General features: G+C 39.6%; 1 protein-coding gene across 10 annotated transcripts in view; it reads left to right on the top strand.

Moving 5' to 3' along the window:
• Positions 1–21,844, top strand: part of DLGAP2 (discs, large (Drosophila) homolog-associated protein 2) — a 409,096-nt gene that overhangs the window by 370,458 nt on the left and 16,794 nt on the right. For all 10 annotated transcript variants that reach the window (XM_014948945.1, XM_014948944.1, XM_014948948.1 and 7 more), the window contains 3 exons: positions 2,791–3,140; positions 14,321–14,406; positions 15,642–16,057. In XM_014948945.1, coding sequence (XP_014804431.1) covers positions 2,791–3,140; positions 14,321–14,406; positions 15,642–16,057 — 852 coding nt within the window. The remainder of the gene's footprint in view (positions 1–2,790; positions 3,141–14,320; positions 14,407–15,641; positions 16,058–21,844) is intronic.

Here is a 21,844-nt window from a genome sequence, read left to right as displayed (position 1 = left end):
ATGTCCCCTCCCTACAACTGTGACTCGTTTGTCTGTTCTTGTGAACCAATCTGTATTTTCTGTGTAGATTATTTAACGTTGCTTAGGAACTTGCCACAAGCAAGACATGGAGTTTTGAAATTGAACTAGAGTTGGGGGGGGGGGGGGGGGGGGGGGGGGAGCAAATGACTGTTTTGGCTTTGCCACAAGGAGAATTTTTCTTTTTTAGAAATGTAAATGAAGATTAAGTTAGCTATGAAGAGTTGCAGCAGAAGTTTAACATTTATATTCATTAGGCAGAGAAGTGATCTGCTGCCCGTGTAGTAGGGATATACGTGCTTGTGATGTTTCATTATCACATTTACCATATGTTTCATTATTCACTGCTATTCTTTTGCATGAAGACAGACAGTAAAAACCAGTAAATTAGTTATAACGGTGATAACCTGTCTTATGTTACGGGTAAAAATAGCTTCCTGTTCGGGTTTTCACTCACCCTATTTCACCCCATTGTTTCTGTTCCTACTGTTTCCCAGCACTTTGATCACTTGCATCTGCCTTTGCAGGAAGGAGAGGGGGGGAGCGATATTATGACAACTCCCTTAGTGGAAACATTCCTTAGAGCCGCTGCTCGAGCTCATAAGACACTGTCTTAATTTCCAAGCTTTACAGCCTCTCCTTTCTTCCGTGAACTTTCTGTATTCCCTAAAGCATCCGAAAAATATTGGGTTTTTCTTTCTTCTTAACTGCTGGTTACAAAACTGACAGGAGATAAGATTGGTGATAGGACAACAAAACGACACTTCAAAATAAGCACACAGTCTTAGAATCTGAAGTGTGTTTTCACGTGTTTCACTCTGTTAGAGCAATTTAGCTCAGAGCAAGACTGTCTTTAAATCTCTATCAGAATTGAGCGGCATCAGTAGTAATTCAAAACGTGCTTCACATGAAAGCTTTCACTTCCTAGCTCTGCCTCTTTTTTTTTTTTTTTTTTTTATGAGCACCCTTTTATTTATGATTATCGAGAATCAAAATTTAAGAGTAATTTTCTCTAGGCTCCCTTTTCCCATCAGCTAGCCTGGTGGTACAAGCTCAGCAGCCCCAGGTATTAGCAAATTTCCTTCTTCTGGAGAGAAGTGCTCTGATCCTCTCCAGAGAGCTGCAACATAACCTCATATCACAGAGCACAGCATAAAGCACAACTAGAGTCGCTCCTTCTGACCTCCTTGCTCATCAGCCCATATCTGGATAATGGGAATTCTTGTAGGATCCTTTTTGGGCTCAGGTAACCCCAATTCCAAGGTTCCCTGAGTCACTGTTGCAAGTTCCAATGCATTCAAAACACCAGAAGGAAACAAACCTTTTCCTTAAGTCATTCATTATCCTGGTCTCTGAACATATACATTATGCTATTTCAGTGTTATTGATACAGGGAAACATAATAATTTCTTTATCTTCCTGCAATTATGCAAGAAAATGCAAGAAATGAATTGGACTTGATTTTTCTGTTCAGGAATGCAGAAAGCTATATCACAATGCATTTTTGTATCAGTTGATAATTTTATGAATTATTATTTTATGTGCTTTGTGGGAAAAAACCACTTCCCTAACAGAAATGTTCTTGTTAGTGTCAAAAATGTATAGTGGGCTTAGGCAATTAGAAAATTCAGCTATGGGATATTAATGACTAAGTATCTATCTCTATGAAATCTTGAAAACTTTGTAAGAAAACAGTATTGGCACAATCTGCATCTGTAGAGTTTTCTTGGATATTTTATTGAGCCTTTTGCTGCAAGACAGAGTCTGGGTTAAACCAGCCTCAGACCTGCTCTGCTCATCAGACTAAAAGTCTTAGTTCTCCTCACATGTATCCAGTTCTCCCAGTGTTTCAGACCCATTTTTACATCTATATTTCCAAATGCTCTACATTTAGGTATATCCTTCTTCAATGTATGTTCTAAGGATTTAAGGCTTAGTGCAGGATAATAGATAAAAGGTCTCTCCTCTTGGTATTGTAGTTTTTGCTTGTTGTCCAAGTATCTAGTACCTTTGCATATATTGTAACATTTTTTGCATGCCTGGAATTTCATTTTATTAACTGTATTGTGGGTATTTTTAAAACGTATGCTTCTTATGTAAGTAGCCAATCTTATCTAATTCCAGCCAGTACACCTAGAAGTATTTTTAAAGTGTGGTATACCATAAAGTAGAAGTTCCTGAATAATATTTTGTTTCAGTATATTAGTGCTACTTGCTTAACACGCTGTATTAATACAGAGCCCACAGTTCAGGTGATAACAAGAGGAAAAGAGGAATATTCCTTTATTTCTCTTACCAGCTTTACACCATGCAGAAACAACCTCAGAAGCCCTAGTGTGCCCCAGCACAAGCCTTAACACACACAAATCTTCGCTAACTTTCTTTCACCCTCATCCCAATCTGGGACTCCCATTTGCACCCCTTGCTTTGTGGTTGAAGTAACATGTTGCTGTGGATACCCATCTGACTCTGAGAGACACTTTCAGCTAATAGTGACGTTCACAAAGAGCGCTGTGTTGCACCCTCCTCATTTTTAAGTAGCATAATCTTAATGCTAAGGTGATTTCTGTTGTGGAGTTTCCATCAGATTAATCTTTATTTCTCTTTTTCTTTTTTTTTTTTCTTTTTTTTTTTTTTTTAATTTTCCCTTTCTTTTTGAGTTTTTTTTTTTTTTTTTTTTTTTTTTTTTTGGTTATTTTTTTTTTTAAAAAAAAAATAGAAAATTTTTTTTTTTTTTTTTTCTTTTTTTTTTTTGTTTAATTGTTTCCATAGCTGTAACTTACACAAGTTACAAAAAAACACCGCCACCGGTACCCCCTCGTACCACTTCCAAGCCACTGATCTCAGTCACGGCACAGAGCAGCACAGAATCCACCCAAGACGCATATCACGACAGCCGGACTCAGAGGATTTCCCCGTGGCCGCAGGACGGGCGAGGGATGTACAACTCCACCGACAGTTTGGACAGTAACAAGGCCATGAATCTCGCCTTGGAAACTGCAGCTGCGCAGCGCCACGCGTCCGACAGCCAGAGCACCTCGATACGAACCAGTGACAAGGCCATTTTAGTCTCAAAAGCAGAGGAGTTTCTTAAGAGTCGGCGTTCCTCTATAGGGATCCAGGTAGCCTATCATTAACATCTGTCTGTGATGAATTGCTTGCCTTCTTTCTGTAAATAGCATAGAATGAGTCATTCAGCTTCACTGGCTCTAATAATCTAACAAACAACCCCTGGCTGCTTAGCGTTAATTGTAATTCACATCATGGCAACGTGGCTGTGCAGAAAAGTCCTCAGCTAATATGCTGTACCTGGAAGAAAATGAATGAATAAATCTCTAGGGAGGTTACCTGTCATTAACACTTGATATGAAAATTATACTGCAGAGCTACAGGTGAACAGCATGTTCATCTCCTTCCCTTCATGAATTCACAGTCCTTTTTATAGAATTACACCAGCTTTAAAATGCTCAACTATTTTTTCCATTATCTTTCCCTTTTGACCTTGGAAAATGCGTAATGCTGCTGGATCTTCAAGTTATTCGACCTAAAAAGAGCCCCTCCGCCCTTACTTTTAGTAAGGTGCTGAGAAGAAGGTACCAAGGAAAAGAAAGAAATGTGGTGGTGTAGGTACAGCATAATTACGGGTGGTGGGTAATGAAATAACATTAGTGAACACGGTCTTTGAGCATTCCTCTGTTTTTCCATCAGAAAGCACAATATTTATTTTGCGTGACAAGATGTGTGTCAGACTGTGGAAAGCACGGTCATGTTGTGTTTTTTCAGGCAAATTAAATAAGATGATTCCAAGTGCAAATTTTGATTGCTCTTCCTTCGTCTAAATGCAAAGCACTAGATAGGTAGCAATGGTCACTTGTTTAAATCTCTAGGAAACACCAAGCAGTAATAAAAATCAGAAAGCTGAACTTGCGACAAATGCAAAGTCCTTTGAGACACAGGAGCAGAGGAAAATTTAGGCTTCCCTTCTGCTGAACATTTAATTTCAAGTATGTGAATATCCCCTCTTACATCACTGAGTTCACTTCTGTGCTTAAAAATCACTGCTTTTGCCAGATGAACTATTGGGGAAATGCTGTGTACTTTGGCATAGTTACCAGTATTGTGGAGACAGCAACATAGATCTTGAGAATGTAATAGTCTGTGTAACAAAGCCCAGTGAGTGACTGTTCATCTACTAGGAAGTCTATTATTTTCTCTAAAAGGTAGTAATTCCATTTCCATTAATTTCAAAATACAATCAGAGAAAAGTATTTGGGTTAAGCATGTCATAGCTACTGATTGAACGTTACTGTTTAACGTCTTGGTGTGGTGTAATTTTGCTGTTCCACATCATATTAGACTAATAGGAAGGCAAAGGCCTGGCCAGCAAGCTGCTTGTCCATTTCTTGGCATAAAAGTGCTCACTTCTGCTTCTTTAGATGCAGAAGACTAGAATGCAATTTAACAGCAAGGGTAAAATATTCAGATGGCTACTTTTCAAATGTTTTACAAAGTAATTAGTGTATCCTAAATTGTTCAGAGAAGAGGCTTAGCAGATAACAGTGAAAAGCTCAAAGGAGCAGCGAGTAATTCTTGGTACCTTTTAGCCCCTAACCTGAAACTTACTCTTCAGAAAGGAATAGTATCTGCTGTTGTTCTTATCTCTTCTTTACAGCAGCTGTGCACAGTGGTGTTTATCGATGTTGGTGTCTTGCTTCAGTCAGTCCTGGTATTTCAGCAATTAATGCTGAAACTTTGATTACATCACTTGATCCTGTTTCTGGCTGCAGGTGATGGCCAGTTCTTTTCACTGGGCTCTGACCCTTCTTGGTATGTGGTGTGTTTAATAACATGTGTTTATAATCCACAAAATCCACAAAAACGTCTGTGCAATGATTTCCGTGGAGGCAGCGGATCTTCTGTAGCAGCTTGTCATCTGACGCTTGGCCCATAATACTGGTGCTCAGGTGCACACACTGGAGAAGGCAGATATTGTTTGCAACAGCAGGTTTTAGAAGGATGAGCTGCTTGTTATCTTTGGAGAAGTACAAACTGCTTGGTTGTACCATTGGGCATTAGATAAGGTTAAAATTGCAAAATTGCTCTCATCGCGGGTATCCTGCGAGCACATTTGAGTTGTTTGGGGTTTTTTCTGCAGGAAGTTTCAAACTTTGCATTAGCGTGAAAAATACCTTTCTGCAACATTACTAAGCAGAAAATGCATTTTGTTGTATTTCTGTCACTAGGTTTGTAAGGAATAAAAACACAGGGTAGAATATTCTTATTGCAAACCACATAAATAGTAATTTATGCCCCCAAAATGCAGTTGAAGTATTTAATGTATTTCAGACTTCTGCATCAAAGCACCTTAGAAAAGGATATTTTTTATTTGCATTTTTCCTTGATTGACTAAATGACTTGTTTTCTCATTAGCATGCCATGCCAGGGTAATGCATTGAATTTGCATTTATTTGCATTAATTTGCTATCAGGATGGTTAATTTGTGCATTTTTTTAATGTTTCATACCTTTAACACGTTGGTGTGAGAGGCCTTGCCAGCAGAGCTTCATACAGGAGCACAAAGATAAAAGAATGACCTTTGGGTGTGAAACCAGTATGGACCCAGCCTAGGGCTCCCACATCTTTGGCACATATGATTTGTGCAGTGTACATGTAGTCAAAAGGAATCCTTTTAAAAGAAGTCCAGGCATACTGGGCATGTGCCCATAGGCTTGGTATTCACATGCCCAGGGAGCCCAAGCTCCTAGGGGAGCACTGGGCTTACTATGCAGATCAGTGGCACTCACTCTGCAGGAAGAGAGAACGGCACAGATACGGAAACCCACATCACGGTGTGTTAGCCCTATCCCAGATGGGAATTTTGAACAAAAAAAAAAAACTTCAGAAGCAAAGCTTTTCCAGAAAATAAGGGTTAGGTTGTGCAGGTTTTATTTTTTTTCACTGCCACGTTTAAATCAAGAGGAATATTGTTGGATGTGTCAGTAGGCACTGGAAAAAAATGTTGATTTCTAAATTCAAATGAATTGCAAGTACTGATTCTGGGATTAAAAATTTAGTCAGCAGTGTTAAGAATATATATGGAAAAAAAACCAAGTCTAGCAATACTAGTACCTATAGTCTTCGTATCTGTCTTCTCCCATGACAGCAGAAGACTAATCAAAGCATTTGAATTAAAATGGAGGGTAGAGAATGTTTAGAGTAAAATCACCACTGAGTCAAGAACAAGGTTATTGCTAATACATTTTCAGGGATTTTCCTTGCACTTTTGCACACACTTTTATATATGCTAATGATTAACATTCAAAACCTGCTCTAGTTACAAGCCGTTTCATATTAAAACCATTTAGATTGTAAAATATCTGAGAAAAAATGTCAAGAATTTGCTCCTTATTTATTTCAAGTATTTCAAAACATGCAGTCCTTGGTTTCTTCTCTATTTAAAAGGCATTAAGGCTTCTTAAAATGAACAGAAACCCTGGAAGCAGATGAGATGGAAAGAAATGTTGTAAGAGTGGAGGCTGATTCGTGATGGTGGTTTTGGAGAGAAGCACTAATTGCAGCGTAGAGAATGGCCTTTGTCATCTTCATTTATCATCAGGATATCATGCTTCAAAATATCTGGTGTTTCTTCGTTGAACAAATCATTCAAAAAGCTGTACTCAGGAGGATCAGTGCAATAACTCACTTGCCTAATTTTTTTTGTCAAAAGGGGATTTTCTACATAGTATTTATAAATATATTTAATGAAAGTATTAACATCATGTGGTAAAAACTGTGTTCAAGAAACTCTAGAGTCTTAAACTGGAATTTCCCTTTAAGGCAGGGCATTTTGTACCCATATGATGTACTCGCTTGGATGAGTATCTACATTTTCTTGGTACTGTTTGGGTTATAACACCCTTGTCAGTGCTCTACTTCAGTGTACACATAGCAATCAAAAAAATATCCACATTAACTACAGGAAATGGACCCATGTTGTGCCAGGGAAGGTTTTGATTGGCGATTAGGAACAATTTCTTCACCACAAGGGCTGTCAAGCATTGGAACGAGCTGTCCAGGGCAGTTGCGTCACCACCCCTGGAGGTATTTAAAAGACGTGTAGATGTAGGGACGTGGTTTAGCGGTGGACTTGGCAGTGCTAGCTTCATGGTTGGACTTGATAATCTTAAAGGTCTCTTCCAACCGAAACGATGCTATGATTCTATGATTCTAAGCCAGTGAAATTTTTGGTAACACCTTTGTGGGTACAGAGGCTGTAACCTGCCCTTTAGCGGTAACGTTGACCTATATACATATACATGCATATATATATATATATATATATATATGTATATATATATATGAGTCAGAATATACCAGCTTAGCCAATCTGCAGAGTTCCCAGTCCCTGATTGTATTTTGGCCTCTTCATTTCTCAAAAAGTTTAGCAGCTGGAATTGTAGTTAAAACAAAGCTATGGTTCTTTTAAAGCCATCTAATTTTTTACTCTTTTCACAAATTACTGTTGCTCATTTTCTTAACTGCTGTCTAACATAATGAAACGTTCAGAGTGGAGAAGACACAGATTTGCTGCCTTGCAGAATGTTTGTCGGTTCAGAACAATTTGCCCCTTAGCATTAAATGCACCAAAAAAGTTGTGAGCAGCCACTGCTGTGTGCATTATTTTGTTGTTGCTACCTCATATTAGCTTGACACAAATCCTGGCATGCATTTTTAGCAAAAAGTACTTTCTTAAAAGACCAGTGGAAGTTTTCAACCCATTGTAGGATATTCTTGTGGTAATTAGCAGTTACTGTGCTATGCAATGTGTTTGAGTAGTCCAGATGTTCTGCTGGGAAGTAGTGGAGTAGCAAAATGGAGCCCTGTGGTGAGGCACAAAAAATCACTCAAGCATGAAAGTGTAGGCTTATTTTGCTGTGTTTCTAAAAATTATTTTGAAAGAGTATATGGTTTTTGGCTGATAAAAGTATTCCATCAGTTAAGGAAAGCGGTAGCAGTTAGTACTGTAGGTTTTTTTGAAGTATTTTTCCTACTTTGAAGTCACTGCATACAAATGAGATCTCCCTGTACCTAAGAATGGTTATCTGCATTCACAATTACATGTACTTGATCTAGTGTCAAATGTAGTGTTTTCTTCCCTTTTTTTTACTCTTGTTATTACAGAAAAGCCTATGCAAGAGAGGAAAGGTGAATTATTTCCCTTCCTGTGCATCATCAGAGAGATTGTTTATTAAATTCTAATTATAGAACAAATCGGTTACAGCAGCGAAAACCCATTGAGGGCAGTGAAGTTGCATGGGGAGAGATAATGTGGCCTGAAGGACTCTTATTACTGATGCTTATGAGGGAGAAGCAAAAGGCACCGGGTTAAAATCTGTTTTCTTATGCATTGAATATATTAACTTCAAGCCTCCCTTAGCAACAGTATGTATAGAAGCTTAAACTGGAATTTTTAGGACACTACAATGTTATGTTGCAGTGCTCATGTTTAAGAGCAGAATAATACTTTAATACAGAAATGAAAGTTGCTTGTAAGTAGTTAAAACTATCAGATAAAAAAGCTTAGTAAATACTTTGAAGGAATAATTTAGTCAGTTCATGCGTCCTTTTCTATAACGAGTCCCTAGAAACAAAGCAAGATTGGTTATAACAAACAAGTTATTTGCAATAGTGATTTGCATTTATTCAACTAATTTTGTGTTAGTATAATTAACCTGTGGATCATTTATTACCAAGTCGGGGCCGGTATCTGATAGTGTGACTGATCACAGAGGATTCATAGGACTGTCTGTTCCTTGTATTGGCAGCAAAACACATGGAGGGAGGTGTTTTGCCTTTGTGAAAGGTAAAACAAGTAAGATAGAAATAATCTCAAAATTACATTTACTGTTAATATTATAAACCTTATGGAAATGCTATAAGCCCATAAAAGAACATTTTTCATGGCATAAAGTGTCAAATTTTTAGTCGTAATTCTTTGTTTGCAAGGAGAGAGGGAGACCTGCTATATTAGATCTCCCCTTCTTTCTTCTGCTTTTGGTCAGTGTCTGGCTATTTTCCTGTTTCCTCTTCTCTGTGAGTCTCCCTTATAACCAGATAGATATATAATTTGTCACATTATTTTGCTTTACTGAGATTGTGGGCCAATTTGCAAATATTAAGGCTTTTAGAACCCATGCAAGTATTAAAACAATAATGAATCATGGAGAATAGCAACAGATTTATTAAGTCTTATTTGAGTTTCTGGAGCCACACAATCAAACCAAATGTATTACTTTTTCTTCTCTGCTCATTTGAATCTAGCCCGGCCAATCTGATTAAATCTAAAGAGTTTCCTGCTGTCTTCTAGCAGGAGACTTTATAATATGTGTCATTCAGAAATGCAATTTATTTGTCCATTTGTTTCTTTGTGAGTGCAAATTATTTTGTTATTTCTCACTTTTACTTGTGTTGGCATTTGCCTCCATTTTCCAGATCTATTTTTTTTTGTTGATTGTTAAAATATTTGCAATCCTAGATTGCACACACACAGAAATTGGCATTCTCCTGCTGCTACGAGGCACAGTGAGGAAATGAAAGCATTAAAATATGAAGGCAATCATCAGGTCATTTAGTCAGTGTCAGTCTTGGCAAGCTGGAGAGAAGGATAATTTGGCAAAGGTTTATATTTAGAGGTAACTAATGTCATTTTATTTTGATACCTGGGCCATCATTTTCCTGATAATTTTGTTTTGAATAATATTTTAGAGCAGATTACTTCATTTATGCCTGTAAATTCTAGGTGTCGATTGCATATCGGCAAATTATTCAGGTTATACTTTTAGGTGAAATATCAATAAGAAGGCACTTGATAACAGGTAAATGAAACAGACTTTTTCTCAATGTGTTGCGCCAATGGAAAAATACCAGCCCATCCAGTATATAAAAGGGAAATCTGCCTCCACACATCAGAAGCAGAGTTCAAAAGAAGACCTGCTATCTGTTACTAAACCAAACAATATAGTTGGCAGAAACAGGTCTGCTTTTGATATTCAATACGGAAGAAAATGTGTGTTGCCAGTCCGCTTGCTTTGTTTCAACAACATCAGTTGACCAAATTGATGTTATCCGTAGGAACCTTTCCTTGTTTATATCTTTAGACCATCATGTTTCTAACAGCACGATGTCTGAGATGCTGAGACATCCTCAGGGAAGGCAAAAGTATCTTCTCTGTCCATTGACCATTGCTCACCTCCACAGTGTCACTAGCTGTATGTTAGCCCCACAGGTATGATACCATTGACCTTCCTTAGCCCATTTCCATGTCCAGCAATCTGCCCTCTACATCAGTCAGTAGTCCCAAGGAGCATTGGGTCTAGAAATGGTCATCCTAAGGATATCACTCTATGAAGGGAGTGCAGTGCAGAGTCCCTCCTTGCTGAAGCATGTGGGAGAGCAGGAGACGCTAATGAATCCTGTGTTCCCATCTGCTCAACTTCTTCAGCCTGGCCACCTATAAGCCTCTTTTGCCTTATCAAACCTTCAGGCTTGTAATGCTGTGGAGCCTGTGCCGGCATCACTGACACCATCATCTGGAGCTGCAGTTCATCCAAACAAGTTCAAGGATCTTGATCAACAATCCCACAAATGGAAGTAATGATGTTGGTCCTTTCCTTCAACCCAGTTCAATAGAATCATAGAATGGTTTGGGTTGGAAGGGACCTTAAAGATCTAGTTCCAACCCCCCTGCCATGGGCAGAGATACCTTCAGCTAGACCAGGATTCTCAGGTCTCTGTCGAATCTGGCCTTGAACACTACCAGGGATGAGTATCCACAACTTACCTCACAGTAAAGAATTTCTTCCTAATATCTAATCTAAATCTTCCCTCTTTCAGTTTAAAACTGTTACCCCTTGTCCTATCACTGTACTCCCTGATAAAGCGTTGCTGCGCATCTTTCCTGTAGGCCCCCTTTAAGTACTGGAAGGCTGCTATAAGGTCTCCCTGGAGCCTTCTCTTCTGCAGGCTGAACGATCCCAACTCTTTCAGCCTGCCCTCATAGGAGAGCTGCTTCAGCCATTTGATCATCTTTGTGGCCTTCCTGGACCTGCTCAAGCACGTCCATTTCTTATGCTGGAGGCCCCAGAGCTGAACACAGTACTCCGGGTGGGGTCTCACTCCGGGTGGGGTCTCACTCCAGGTGGGAGAGCGGAGCAGAGGAGGAGAATCATCTCCCTCAACCTGCTGGCCATGCTTGATGCAGCCCAGGATGTGGCTGGCCTTCTGGGCTGCAAGTTTATATTTCTGGCTCGTATTGTGCTTCTTATCAACCAGCATCTCCAAGTCCTTCTCCCCAGGGCTGCTCTCAACCCATTCATCGCCCAGGCTGTGTACATGTTTGGGATTGCCCCAACCCAGGGGCAGGACCTTGCACTTGATCTTGTTGAACTTCATGAGGGTGGAACAGGCCCACCTCTCTAGCCTCTCAAAGTTCCTCTGAATGGCATCCCTTTCCTCTGGAATATCTACCACACCACTCAGCTTGGTGTCATCCACAAGCTTGCTGAGGGAGCACTCAATCCTACTGTTCATGTCTCCAAAAAATGTTTTAAATAATACTGGTTCCAGTACAGACCCCCGAGGGACACCACCCATCACTGGTCTCCACAGGGACATCAAGACACTCTTTGAGTGTGACCATCCAGCCAGTTCTTTATCCACTGAGTCCACCCATCATATCCATGTCTCTCCATTTAGGAAACAAGATGTTGTGTGGGACAGTATCAAATGCTTTCCGCAAGTCCAGGTAGATGATATCAGTCATTCTTCCCTTATCTACCAATGTTGTAATTCTGCTGTAGAATGCCACCAAATTTATCAGGAAAAATTTGCCTTTAGTGGAACCATGTTGCCTGTCCAACATCATCCTAGCTGTGGTCCAGAGAAATCCATGTGTGCTGACTTCGTCATGCCATCAGCATCAGCGTCTTACCTGGTGTGAAGAAGTCTCAAGAACCCAAAGAGAGTCAATGACTCTTTCCATGCCTGGGGATTGCCGTTTGCGATCAGTTACACTGTGACTTTCCCTTACACAGTCATTAGACCTTGTCAGAAGCACTGCCATGTAAGGCTGTGCACAAAGGCCCAGTCTCTTCTCCAGCCTTTGACTAACTGGTCATTGTACTTTGACATTTCTTCCTGCTTCTGTAAGGAGAGAGATACAGCCTCGAAATCACCCTGACTACCTACTGTTCCTAATGTCCAGGTTGGCAGTTTTGTCCATTGTATGTCAAACTTCTGAGTCAGGAGGTAGAAAAGTTCCGTGTGTCACTGCCCTGAGAGCTATTATGCTCAACGCTGGGACATCCTACCTGTTCACATGGTTACCTTCCACTGTGTTTGCTTTGACCACGTACTCTGCAGAAGATTCATCCTCTACCCTCTGTCACAGCCAGTACTTTGTTTCCATGACGAGTCCCTCGATTAGACTTGAATTTACTATTAAAGACTCTTTTGGACCCTTCTATGCTATAAATAATAGTGTCTTTCCTGATAGATGTGTCTTGCATTAAGAAACTGGACCTTATAGCTGTTCTACTTATAGCAATGTTCTTTCAGGAGAGGGTGACCCTCATGGTACAGCTTAAGCTTCTCACCCACATCGCTGTCAAGACCTACCTTAACTAGGAAACCAACTTGCCTGTTTTTTGGTTGGTTGTTGTGCCTCTTTTTTACCCCAAGCTGCCTACCTCTGTGGTTGCGGCTTTTTTTTTTGCTGCCAACGTCAGGAGGGATCTTTCTTTTTTTACTGACGATACGAAATCCTGGAGACTGTTGCCAAGCCTGATATCTTCATTCTCTCAATGCGCTGCCCATCCAAGTGAATATAGCCAGTTTCCATGCCACTGCCGAGGTGGAAACAGACAGCAGTGCACGCTTTCCCCTCAACCTCATGCAGAATAAATGGAATCACGGGGAAATGTGTCTTTCCCTGGCAGTTGCCACACTGATATCCAGAGATTTTGACAAACCTGTGCCTCATGCTACACTGTGCAGTTCAAGTATGCTGTTAATATTTACTAAAGGGTTCCTGCACCAGCTGTTTTCATGAACACCTCCAAGACATACATCCAGATATATATGAATGTACTGATTACTGGCTGGAATTCTCTTCCGTGCAAGTCTACACGGAACTACTGCTTGAAGATGGAAAGAGAAGTTACCAGCAACTGGCTTCTTCAAGAAGTATAGTCCACGTGTACCTTCACTTCCCATCCTCCTCCCCCTTCTGTCTGCGTCCTTCCAGGAACCTGGTGGGACTGGGGCTGTGCAGCTGAGAGAAGCTGCAAAGGCCATTGGGCTCCTTCCAGAGATGCCTGTGACTGCTGCAAGGGGGAAAGTTACCCTGTCGTCATCGTAGGAGATACTCTTTGAATGCACATTGTGCATATTGAAAAACTGATTGCTGATATTGTGGTTTTTAACAGTGAAAATATCATTCAAAAGGAAGTCTTCTCTACTGGGTTTCTTTTCTCCTGACTCTCCCTTGGTTCTGTATAATTTGCATACTGCAGCACTCGTTATGTCTGTGTCAAAGACTTGGGGGCGGTGTGGTGGTGGGGAGTGTTATATAAAATCCCACAGAAACTTGCAAAAGCAATGTGGCCTCAGTTATGAAGAAAACTCTACTGTGAATATATTTCGGTAAGTGTATTTCAGATGGGAATACTATAAAAAGTGCATAAATTACTTGCTTGATATAGCATTTTCAGGATCATGTTATTAAAAAAGGTGAGAGATGGCATTTTGCTGTATCCCTCACGTCATTTAAATGGTTCTATATTTGTCAACGCAGTTGTCGATAAAATTTCATTGCGGCATTTCTTTTTATCACTTGCAAGTTTATGGGGCTACTTGAGATTTTATTTTATTTTGTAAATCAAGGACCATAATGAGACTGTTTTATAATAATATAAGAAGGGGCTATCCTGTGGATTCCTCGTTCTAAGAACATCTCTTCCAGACCCAGCATACTCCCTGCGTCCACTGAGCTGAGTAATTGCATCTGCTTAGGTTTGAAATAGGGAATTACACAGCAGAACAGAAGTACTTGTGCAAAGCTTTATAAAACACAGCACCAAAACAATGGTACCAGGCTGAATACCTGTTCCATTTATTTTACTGGGCTAGGTGTTCCTTAGCAGCAAGATAGGAAATACATAATTGATTTTTGAATGCGTGCAGGTAGAAATAGTGCTGAGTTGTCAGTGCTCACTCTGCAGATGTATCTTTTGTGTTGAATTAGGTGGAAACAGCAACTGATTCAGATACCGAAAGCAGAGGCCTACGGGAATACCACTCTGTTGGAGTGCAAGTGGAAGATGAAAAACGGTAATTCAAGCATGTACAAAAATCTGTAGTCTTTCATAACACAACGCACATTTGTGAACAGAGTTAATAACAAACATCTGTCAAGTGCGTGCTGCTCCTAAATAATTCACAAAGCCAAATTTCTTATATGCATGCTGGTCATTTGATAAGATTTGTACAGATTACTTAGCAGTTGCTTAATATTTAGTTAATTTTCCAGTTTTTAATTGGAAGGAAGTGAAATGTTAAAAGTAGTGGGTTAATATAATTTCATTATTCGCGAAAAAAAAAAAAAAAAAGCAAAGAGCTGTATAATGGAATATTGTTCCTTTGATAGGATCCCTCATGCTCATCCGGGCTTTCCCAGTCCAGCCAGGGGGATGTAATGGTTACGATGTAACCCATGGTACCTTTATCCTAATCTAGAATCAGCTTTTATGCTTGTTCAGTCCTTCTCTAGCTTTGTAAAACTGCTGGCTGATGTACTAACCCACGGGTTATCCCTGGCAGGCACCGCCTGTTAAGTACTGGACTGGGACCGTTATCTCATTTCACAGCAGCTGTCAGACAGTATCTGGCTGCTAATTGCCTTTTACCATCATTGACTAGAAGTAATTTGAAACAATAGACTCAGATGTGAAAAGATTTCACAAATAATCTTTACTTCTCTACCTAACTTTTTAACATAAAGGTTTTCTAAAATGTCATTATTCGGTGGCATATCACAATAGAAAATCAACATTTAATGGCCATCCTATGAGGCAAGTAAAAAATGCCACAGTCTTAAGCCTGCTGCTACTACTTTTCTTTGTTAAAGGATTCTCAATAGTCCTAACTTAGCAGATTTTCAGATTTTATCTAATTACAGTTCTTAATATTTGACTTTTTTTGTACGTGTACTTTACAGACTTCTATCAGGAGATGAAACCCTGCAGTTCTGCTAATTATTTCCAGTTCATTTAGTAATGATACGTGGTATTTTGTAGTATGAGAATAAATCAATAGTTGCTTCCAGAGATAATTTAAATGATTTTCTTTTGTATCTTTACTCAGATCAATGATGCCACTATGCATTTTGGCTTTTCCTCTCTGTTGTTAGTCACTGTCTTATTTTAGTGAGATATGCACAAAGAAAAAATATTTAGGATAAAGTCAAAGGAGGAAACCAGAATCCGTTCACATTATTCTATGCCTCTGTATAATCACATATGTATTTATATGTCTAAATCTCTTTTCTTTCTTCCCTCTTCACCAAGACACGGACGATTCAAGCGCTCAAACAGTGTAACAGCAGCTGTCCAGGCTGACCTGGAACTGGAGGGCTTTCCAGGACACATCACCATGGAGGACAAGGGACTTCAGTTTGGCTCGTCGTTCCAGCAGCACTCAGAGCCCAGCACACCCACCCAATACAGCGCAGTGAGAACTGTACGGACACAGGGACTGTTCAGTTACAGAGAAGATTATAGGACCCCAGTTGACACCACAAACCTTCCACCACCAGAACCCTGGCTAGAGCCAGCCATTGAGACAGTAGAGACTGGTCGAATGTCGCCTTGTCGACGGGATGGATCTTGGTTTATGAAGTTGCTACACACTGAAACTAAGAGAATGGAAGGATGGTGTAAAGAAATGGAAAGAGAAGCAGAAGAAAACGATCTTTCTGAAGAAAGTAAGAACATTTTGGTATTTTTTCTTATAGATGTCTGCTAAAATAAGAAATCTGTTAGGATGAAGTTGTGGTCTGTTTTTTCCTTACTCATTTTGTAGTACCCAAGACACTCTACAGAACCATTAGATGTAAGACTCCTGTTCTGCAACTGACCATGCAAGGTGGCATTTCCCAGAGTCAGGGTCTGTGGAAGTAGTTGAGGAGCCCAAGTCTGGTATTAGAGAGGGCTCCAATGGTGCAATAGCTCCATCCACAGCTCCCACTGACACTTTCTTCCCACTCACCTCTGTGGCTCCAGTGCTTGACCCTTAGACAGAGCACACAAGGTGGTCCTACGTGAACCTTTTTGCCATTTTCATGAAAACTGAGAATTTGCCTCTTATTAAGGAACAGCCACATTTAAAATGGTTTTCATTTGATTACAGGCCCTTCTGCACCCCTAGAAAGGGTCTGTTGGAAGAACAGAAAGGAGTAGGCAAGAACAATAGTTAAAGCCCTTCTGCAGTTACACAGGCATGTGCAATATTAGATAGTTCAGCTGCATTTTCTTATTACAGTTTTGTCAAGAATCATTATTATTCTCTCACGTCCTGTGGACACCTTGAAAGGAGTGATGGGATAAAGTGAAAAATAATGTAGACTATTTTGGAACAAAATTCAAGCCAGCACTAATGATAGTAATATATCAAAGTGGTCCTAGCACTCAGTAGCCAGCTCCCTGTGATTCCCTCTGAGGTCAATTATCCTTGTTCTTCAGGCTCAGTTTTATAAATATTTCAATCCCTGCCAATCTGAATTATTGTCTCAGATGAGATTTTCTCAGATCACAAATTAGTTCATACTAAGTTTTCTTACTAGCATCTCTTCTTGCACTCTCACGAATCTCACCATTGCCTCCCAATACTCTTTCCTGATTGTCTTTTTTTTCCCCTCAATGACTTCTTGCTATGATCTACCCTCAGGTCTTGGGGCAGGCCTGCATGGTGACTAAAAGGCCAATTTCTATTTCTTGTGCTGACCTTTTCAAAAGAAAGAATGTCTACATTTTTACTTCATCTTTTTTTTATATATTATTTTACAGTCATATTTCTCCACTGTATTGTGTGCAAGTCTGCCAAGTAACAACATAGGATTTGGGGAGGGGGAAAGAATAGGATGTTTTTCTTCCTTCAGCCTCCAGTGCTTTTTGGAGTGTAGGTTTTTGTCCTTCTTTTCATCACGGCAGAGCTGAGCTGAGAATATTAACTTTGCATTGACACTTTGAATACTTTAATACCCTTCTAGGGGCTGTTAAAGTACGAATAACAAAATGTTTTGCTTTGTTTAGGCAGTGTGAGGATTTCCAAGCCTTCTTTCATAATAGTTATTTTTTTAATACTTCTTTTTACCATATGCATCTTATTTTTCAGTTCCCCAAATCTTTGCACTGCTGCATACTGTCATTTCTCTGCCATCATTAAGTATCTCAATGCACCTGCTTCTAAGGTTGCCTGTTCCTGATATGGGGACATCAGTGCTTACTCTCTGAAGCAGAGGTTCAAAGAGCAAGACTTTAATCTGCTTGGAAAGAGTAAAATTATTATGGAGCAAAGGTGAGAAACACAGAGGCTGTTACCCCTCTCTTTCCCTAGGAGGGCAGTGAGGGCTCTGCAGGCAAAGGTTGGACTTCTCCTACCTCCTCTCTTCTGCACAGCCCTAATCAAATCTGCAGCCACATGAAATGAGCAGTGGAAACCCTCTCACGTCAGTATTCCTTCCTCACTGGGAGGCATGGACAGGGAGGTAGCAGTGTTATTCTCCAGGATATGAATCTATGTGCTACAATAGGAAAATTTGGAGAAGCTGATTTTAGCTGGCTACCCATTCCCAGGTGCAGGCCCACCATGTGAAGCTATGCTCTTGCACTCCAGGAATACTCTGAAACACCTTGCTGCAAGGGGGAAATGGCAATTAGGAAGAGAGTTTTCAGGAAATCGTACAGAGGACATGAAGACTTTAGCAATTTTTGTTAATATTTGGAGTTAGTGACACCCTTTTAACCTAGAACATATCAGTCAGAAAACAAACCAGAACATCAGGGTTTTGTTTTCCCATTTGCAGAGTGACTCTGTAAGAGAAAAAAAAAAGCAATTCCTTGATACAGAGTTACTAAAGCACAACTGAAATGCACCTTTGAAATCCTCTTTCCAAACTAACAAAAACAGGTTAATTACTTGTGTTTGGGGGAACACTGTGACCTCCCTAATAGGTTAGAGAAATTATTATAGAATAGGTCTATATAACGTACCCAAAATCAGATGTTTGTCTTGAGTTTATTTTTAAAAAGTGACATTCAGACTTCTGATTTTCTATTTTATGTGACTCATTCCAAGAGATCTTCCTCAAATAATTTCCAGATTGCATTATCTTTGAAATGGTATTGCTTCACCTAATACATCTTACATCAAGTGAAAGGAAGTTATCAAAGAATTATTTTCGCTGAGGGAACGAGCTTCACAGTATTTTAAAATTGCAGGGTGAATAATTTTTTTTCCTGTTGAGTCTTTGACATATTTTGTATCCCCAGTTTGAGCTATGGAAGTTGAAAGATATGTAGCCACAAGAACTAAAGTTTAATGATATCCCAGCATTAAATGTATCTTGACATATTTAAGCATTTGGCAGTTCCCTGAAGAAAATACGTGCAAGTGGGGGATCCAGAAGCAACTATATCTGTTTTTCAATCTTCCAGCAGGAGCTACTATTCCCAAAACACTTCACAGCAAAGTTTGCACATTCAAACTGTCATTGTTAATGCTGAATCAGTTATTTTTTGGCCTGGTTATATTAATTGTACCTGAAGACCAAATATAGCTTTGTATCTCATAGGAGAAGTCTGTCTTTATGATACCATTTCTATTTTCTTTTAATCACGTGAAGAGTTAAAATAGAACTGCATTTTAGAAAACAATTTCATTTTCTGCGTTAACACAATAGCCCTGAGATCACAGAAAGCTGTCTGATTGCTGTATTGATTTTTTCCTTCACTGTAGCTTTTCTGCCATAATGTTGTTTTAAGAACTTCACTCATCAGGTCTTAGAAAAGGAGAAGATAATCATTGCAGCAAAAATAACCTCTCTCTCTTTCTTTTCACAGAATTTGTTTATTTGGTCAGTTGCCATGAATTGTATTTTGGTCTCTCTGCAAAGTTCATATATTGCTTGTGGGGGCAGTTATTTGTGTTCTCAGTGTTTATTATAACATATATAGATATATATAAAAAATATATATGTGGCTGTAACTGTTCCCAAGGTAAACCATCTGATCATTTGTACCAGCAGGGTGCCTTCAAGCAAAGATATGTGTTTCTCAAGGGTGCTGACTGGAGTTTCAGTTTTACACCCTGAAAATTGTGTTTGGCTATTACCAGCGTGGAGGTGATGACAAGAAAAACACCCTCAGTTGTCACAAAGCTATTGAAGAGCAGGAGGGCCAGGACTCTGCCACCCACGAGCTCTGTGATGGGAGCAGGGAGGGGGGGAGCCCAGCCTGTAGGCAAGCTCTGGCAGAGGGAAGCAGAAGGCATCCTGGGCTTCTGCATGCCACATGCTTGGCCACTGAAATATGTCAGCACACAAGTCAAATGGAGAAGAGCCACACAGAGTTCACACTCATGTGAAAATCCAAAGATAGGTTCAACAAAATTAACTGTAGTATAAACTATACCAGCAGAAAGGTTGTTTTGCTGGGATCTTTGGCATCATGGTTAGGAGCTCTGCTGGCATAGCTACATAGTACTATGTACAGTGACCTGTAGTGGAGAAAAGGCATTAGAAAGAGTGAACCCTTCTCCCCCCTTCATTCCACAGATGCTGGATTTTTCCTTGCTAATCCTCTGGCTGATATTTCCACAGTACTGCAAGGGTTTTACTAATACAGCTGAATAGCAACAGCAAAAATAGAGTTAAATCTCCCATACTTCAGGGGGAAAAAAACCCCACACCCCATAACCACTTTATTTTAATATATTTGTCAATTGATCATCCATAAAAGCTTTCTTAGGTGTTTGACCAAATATGGGTTATCCTTTATCCAAAGAAAAATTACTAACATAATTTCCTAATGCTTTTCACAAACTTATCCTTCAGGAGCTATTGAAATTTACATTTGGAGTGTTGAGAATGACTACAGAATGTCTTAATTGCCCTGAAACAGTCTTTAAAGTCAATAAAAGACAGTCCCATAGCGGGGAATCTGAGAATTCCTCCTAGCATTTGTATTGTTTTGCCCAAATGTTCTCCTCTTTGAACTCAGCTCCATTGAGCAACTTATAAAGCAAATTTGCACCGAGTCTCACTTGGTGCACAAGGACCCCATTGCTCTGCCTGCTCTCCAGAGCACTCTCAGCTTGTAGCTCTGCTGTCCTAAAATGTCATCTCACTCTGAGCATTGTACATTTACTATTACACCTACCTGCTGTGTTGATAGTGAAAAAGACATACATTTCTGAAGATTACTAATTTAGGTTTAGAGATCAGACAAATATTATGCCCTGCTTTGAGTTAGGAGGACGGTCTAAATGCCAGTTTGAATACCTTAATTTTTTTTCCCAGACATATTTTCTCAGATTGTGCGTGGAGCAATTTATTTACAAGTATAGAAAAAATACGGAACAATCAAATGGAATGAAAATTTAAATTAAAACACATCATTTAAATAAACAGTAATGAATGCCAGAAGCAGATTGATTGTTAGTAGTTTCTCGTTGCTGGTGCAGCAGCGGCACAATTGAGCAAAGCTTTTAACCTGTCAAAAGCAGAGTTACAGCATCAGCCCATAATCTTGGTTTCATCAATATAGATCTACCTTTTCCCCCTCTACCTTTGTGATGTGAAACCATTTTCAGTGGCAAGATTTTGTAGCATTTCTCGAGCAATAGAACACAGCTATGTATTACTTGCAATTTTCTAATATACTTATTGCAGGGGAAAAGACACCAATGTGTTAATTGTGCATGTTGTATACAGGCAACTTACACAATCTCTAACCAGGATATAAATCCTGAATCTGCTTCTACTGAAGTCATGGTCAGGGTTTTCTATGGCTCCAGAGTAGAAGCCACACAGGACCACACAACAAAAAAGGAGTGATTCACACGCTTCAGGAAGCAGAATTAAGGTTGTGTGACTCTTTCCTCACATTCGAGTAAATATTATCTTAATGGAGGGAGGTATATGGATCATGTGAAAATTATATGTATTTATGTGTGTTGGTAGATTTTATCATCATTTATTTGCAGGCAAAATCTTCTAGGCATCACCAAACATCTCAATCTCTCCAGTCTCTAACATTCATCATTCTTTCATGGAGATAATCAATCTGCACTCATCAGAATAATTCCCCAATGCATGAAATTAATAACAAGGCTTTGGCTGTCTATTAATATTGTGCTAAAGATTATGAATTGAAGTGTTTTAATACTTTAATTTAATTACAGCAAAGCAGAGTAGCATGAATATGAGAGATTCTGACTTCTATGTTTTATTATGTCTGATTTACTTATTGAAATGGAAATAGAGTTAGATATTTAGTAAATGGTCGGGCTGTAATTATACATGTGTATTCACCACTGTGATGCAGTGACACATGCAAGTAGCCCAGAACCACCATTTTGCATCCCCAAAGGATGGGTGTCACACCAAAATGCTGCACTGCCAGTGCCTGAGTCTTGTCTCCTCTGACTGGGCTTTAAATCACCAAAGCTTCTGGACATGATCCCTCAGGATAATGAAGATAAAACAAATGTT

This window comes from Calidris pugnax, unplaced genomic scaffold (assembly GCF_001431845.1).
Source record: "Calidris pugnax isolate Ruff unplaced genomic scaffold, ASM143184v1 scaffold141, whole genome shotgun sequence".
NCBI classification, from domain to species: Eukaryota; Metazoa; Chordata; class Aves; order Charadriiformes; family Scolopacidae; genus Calidris; species Calidris pugnax.
Note: the sequence above shows the minus strand (reverse complement) of the source record. Positions and strands in the feature narration are given on the sequence as shown.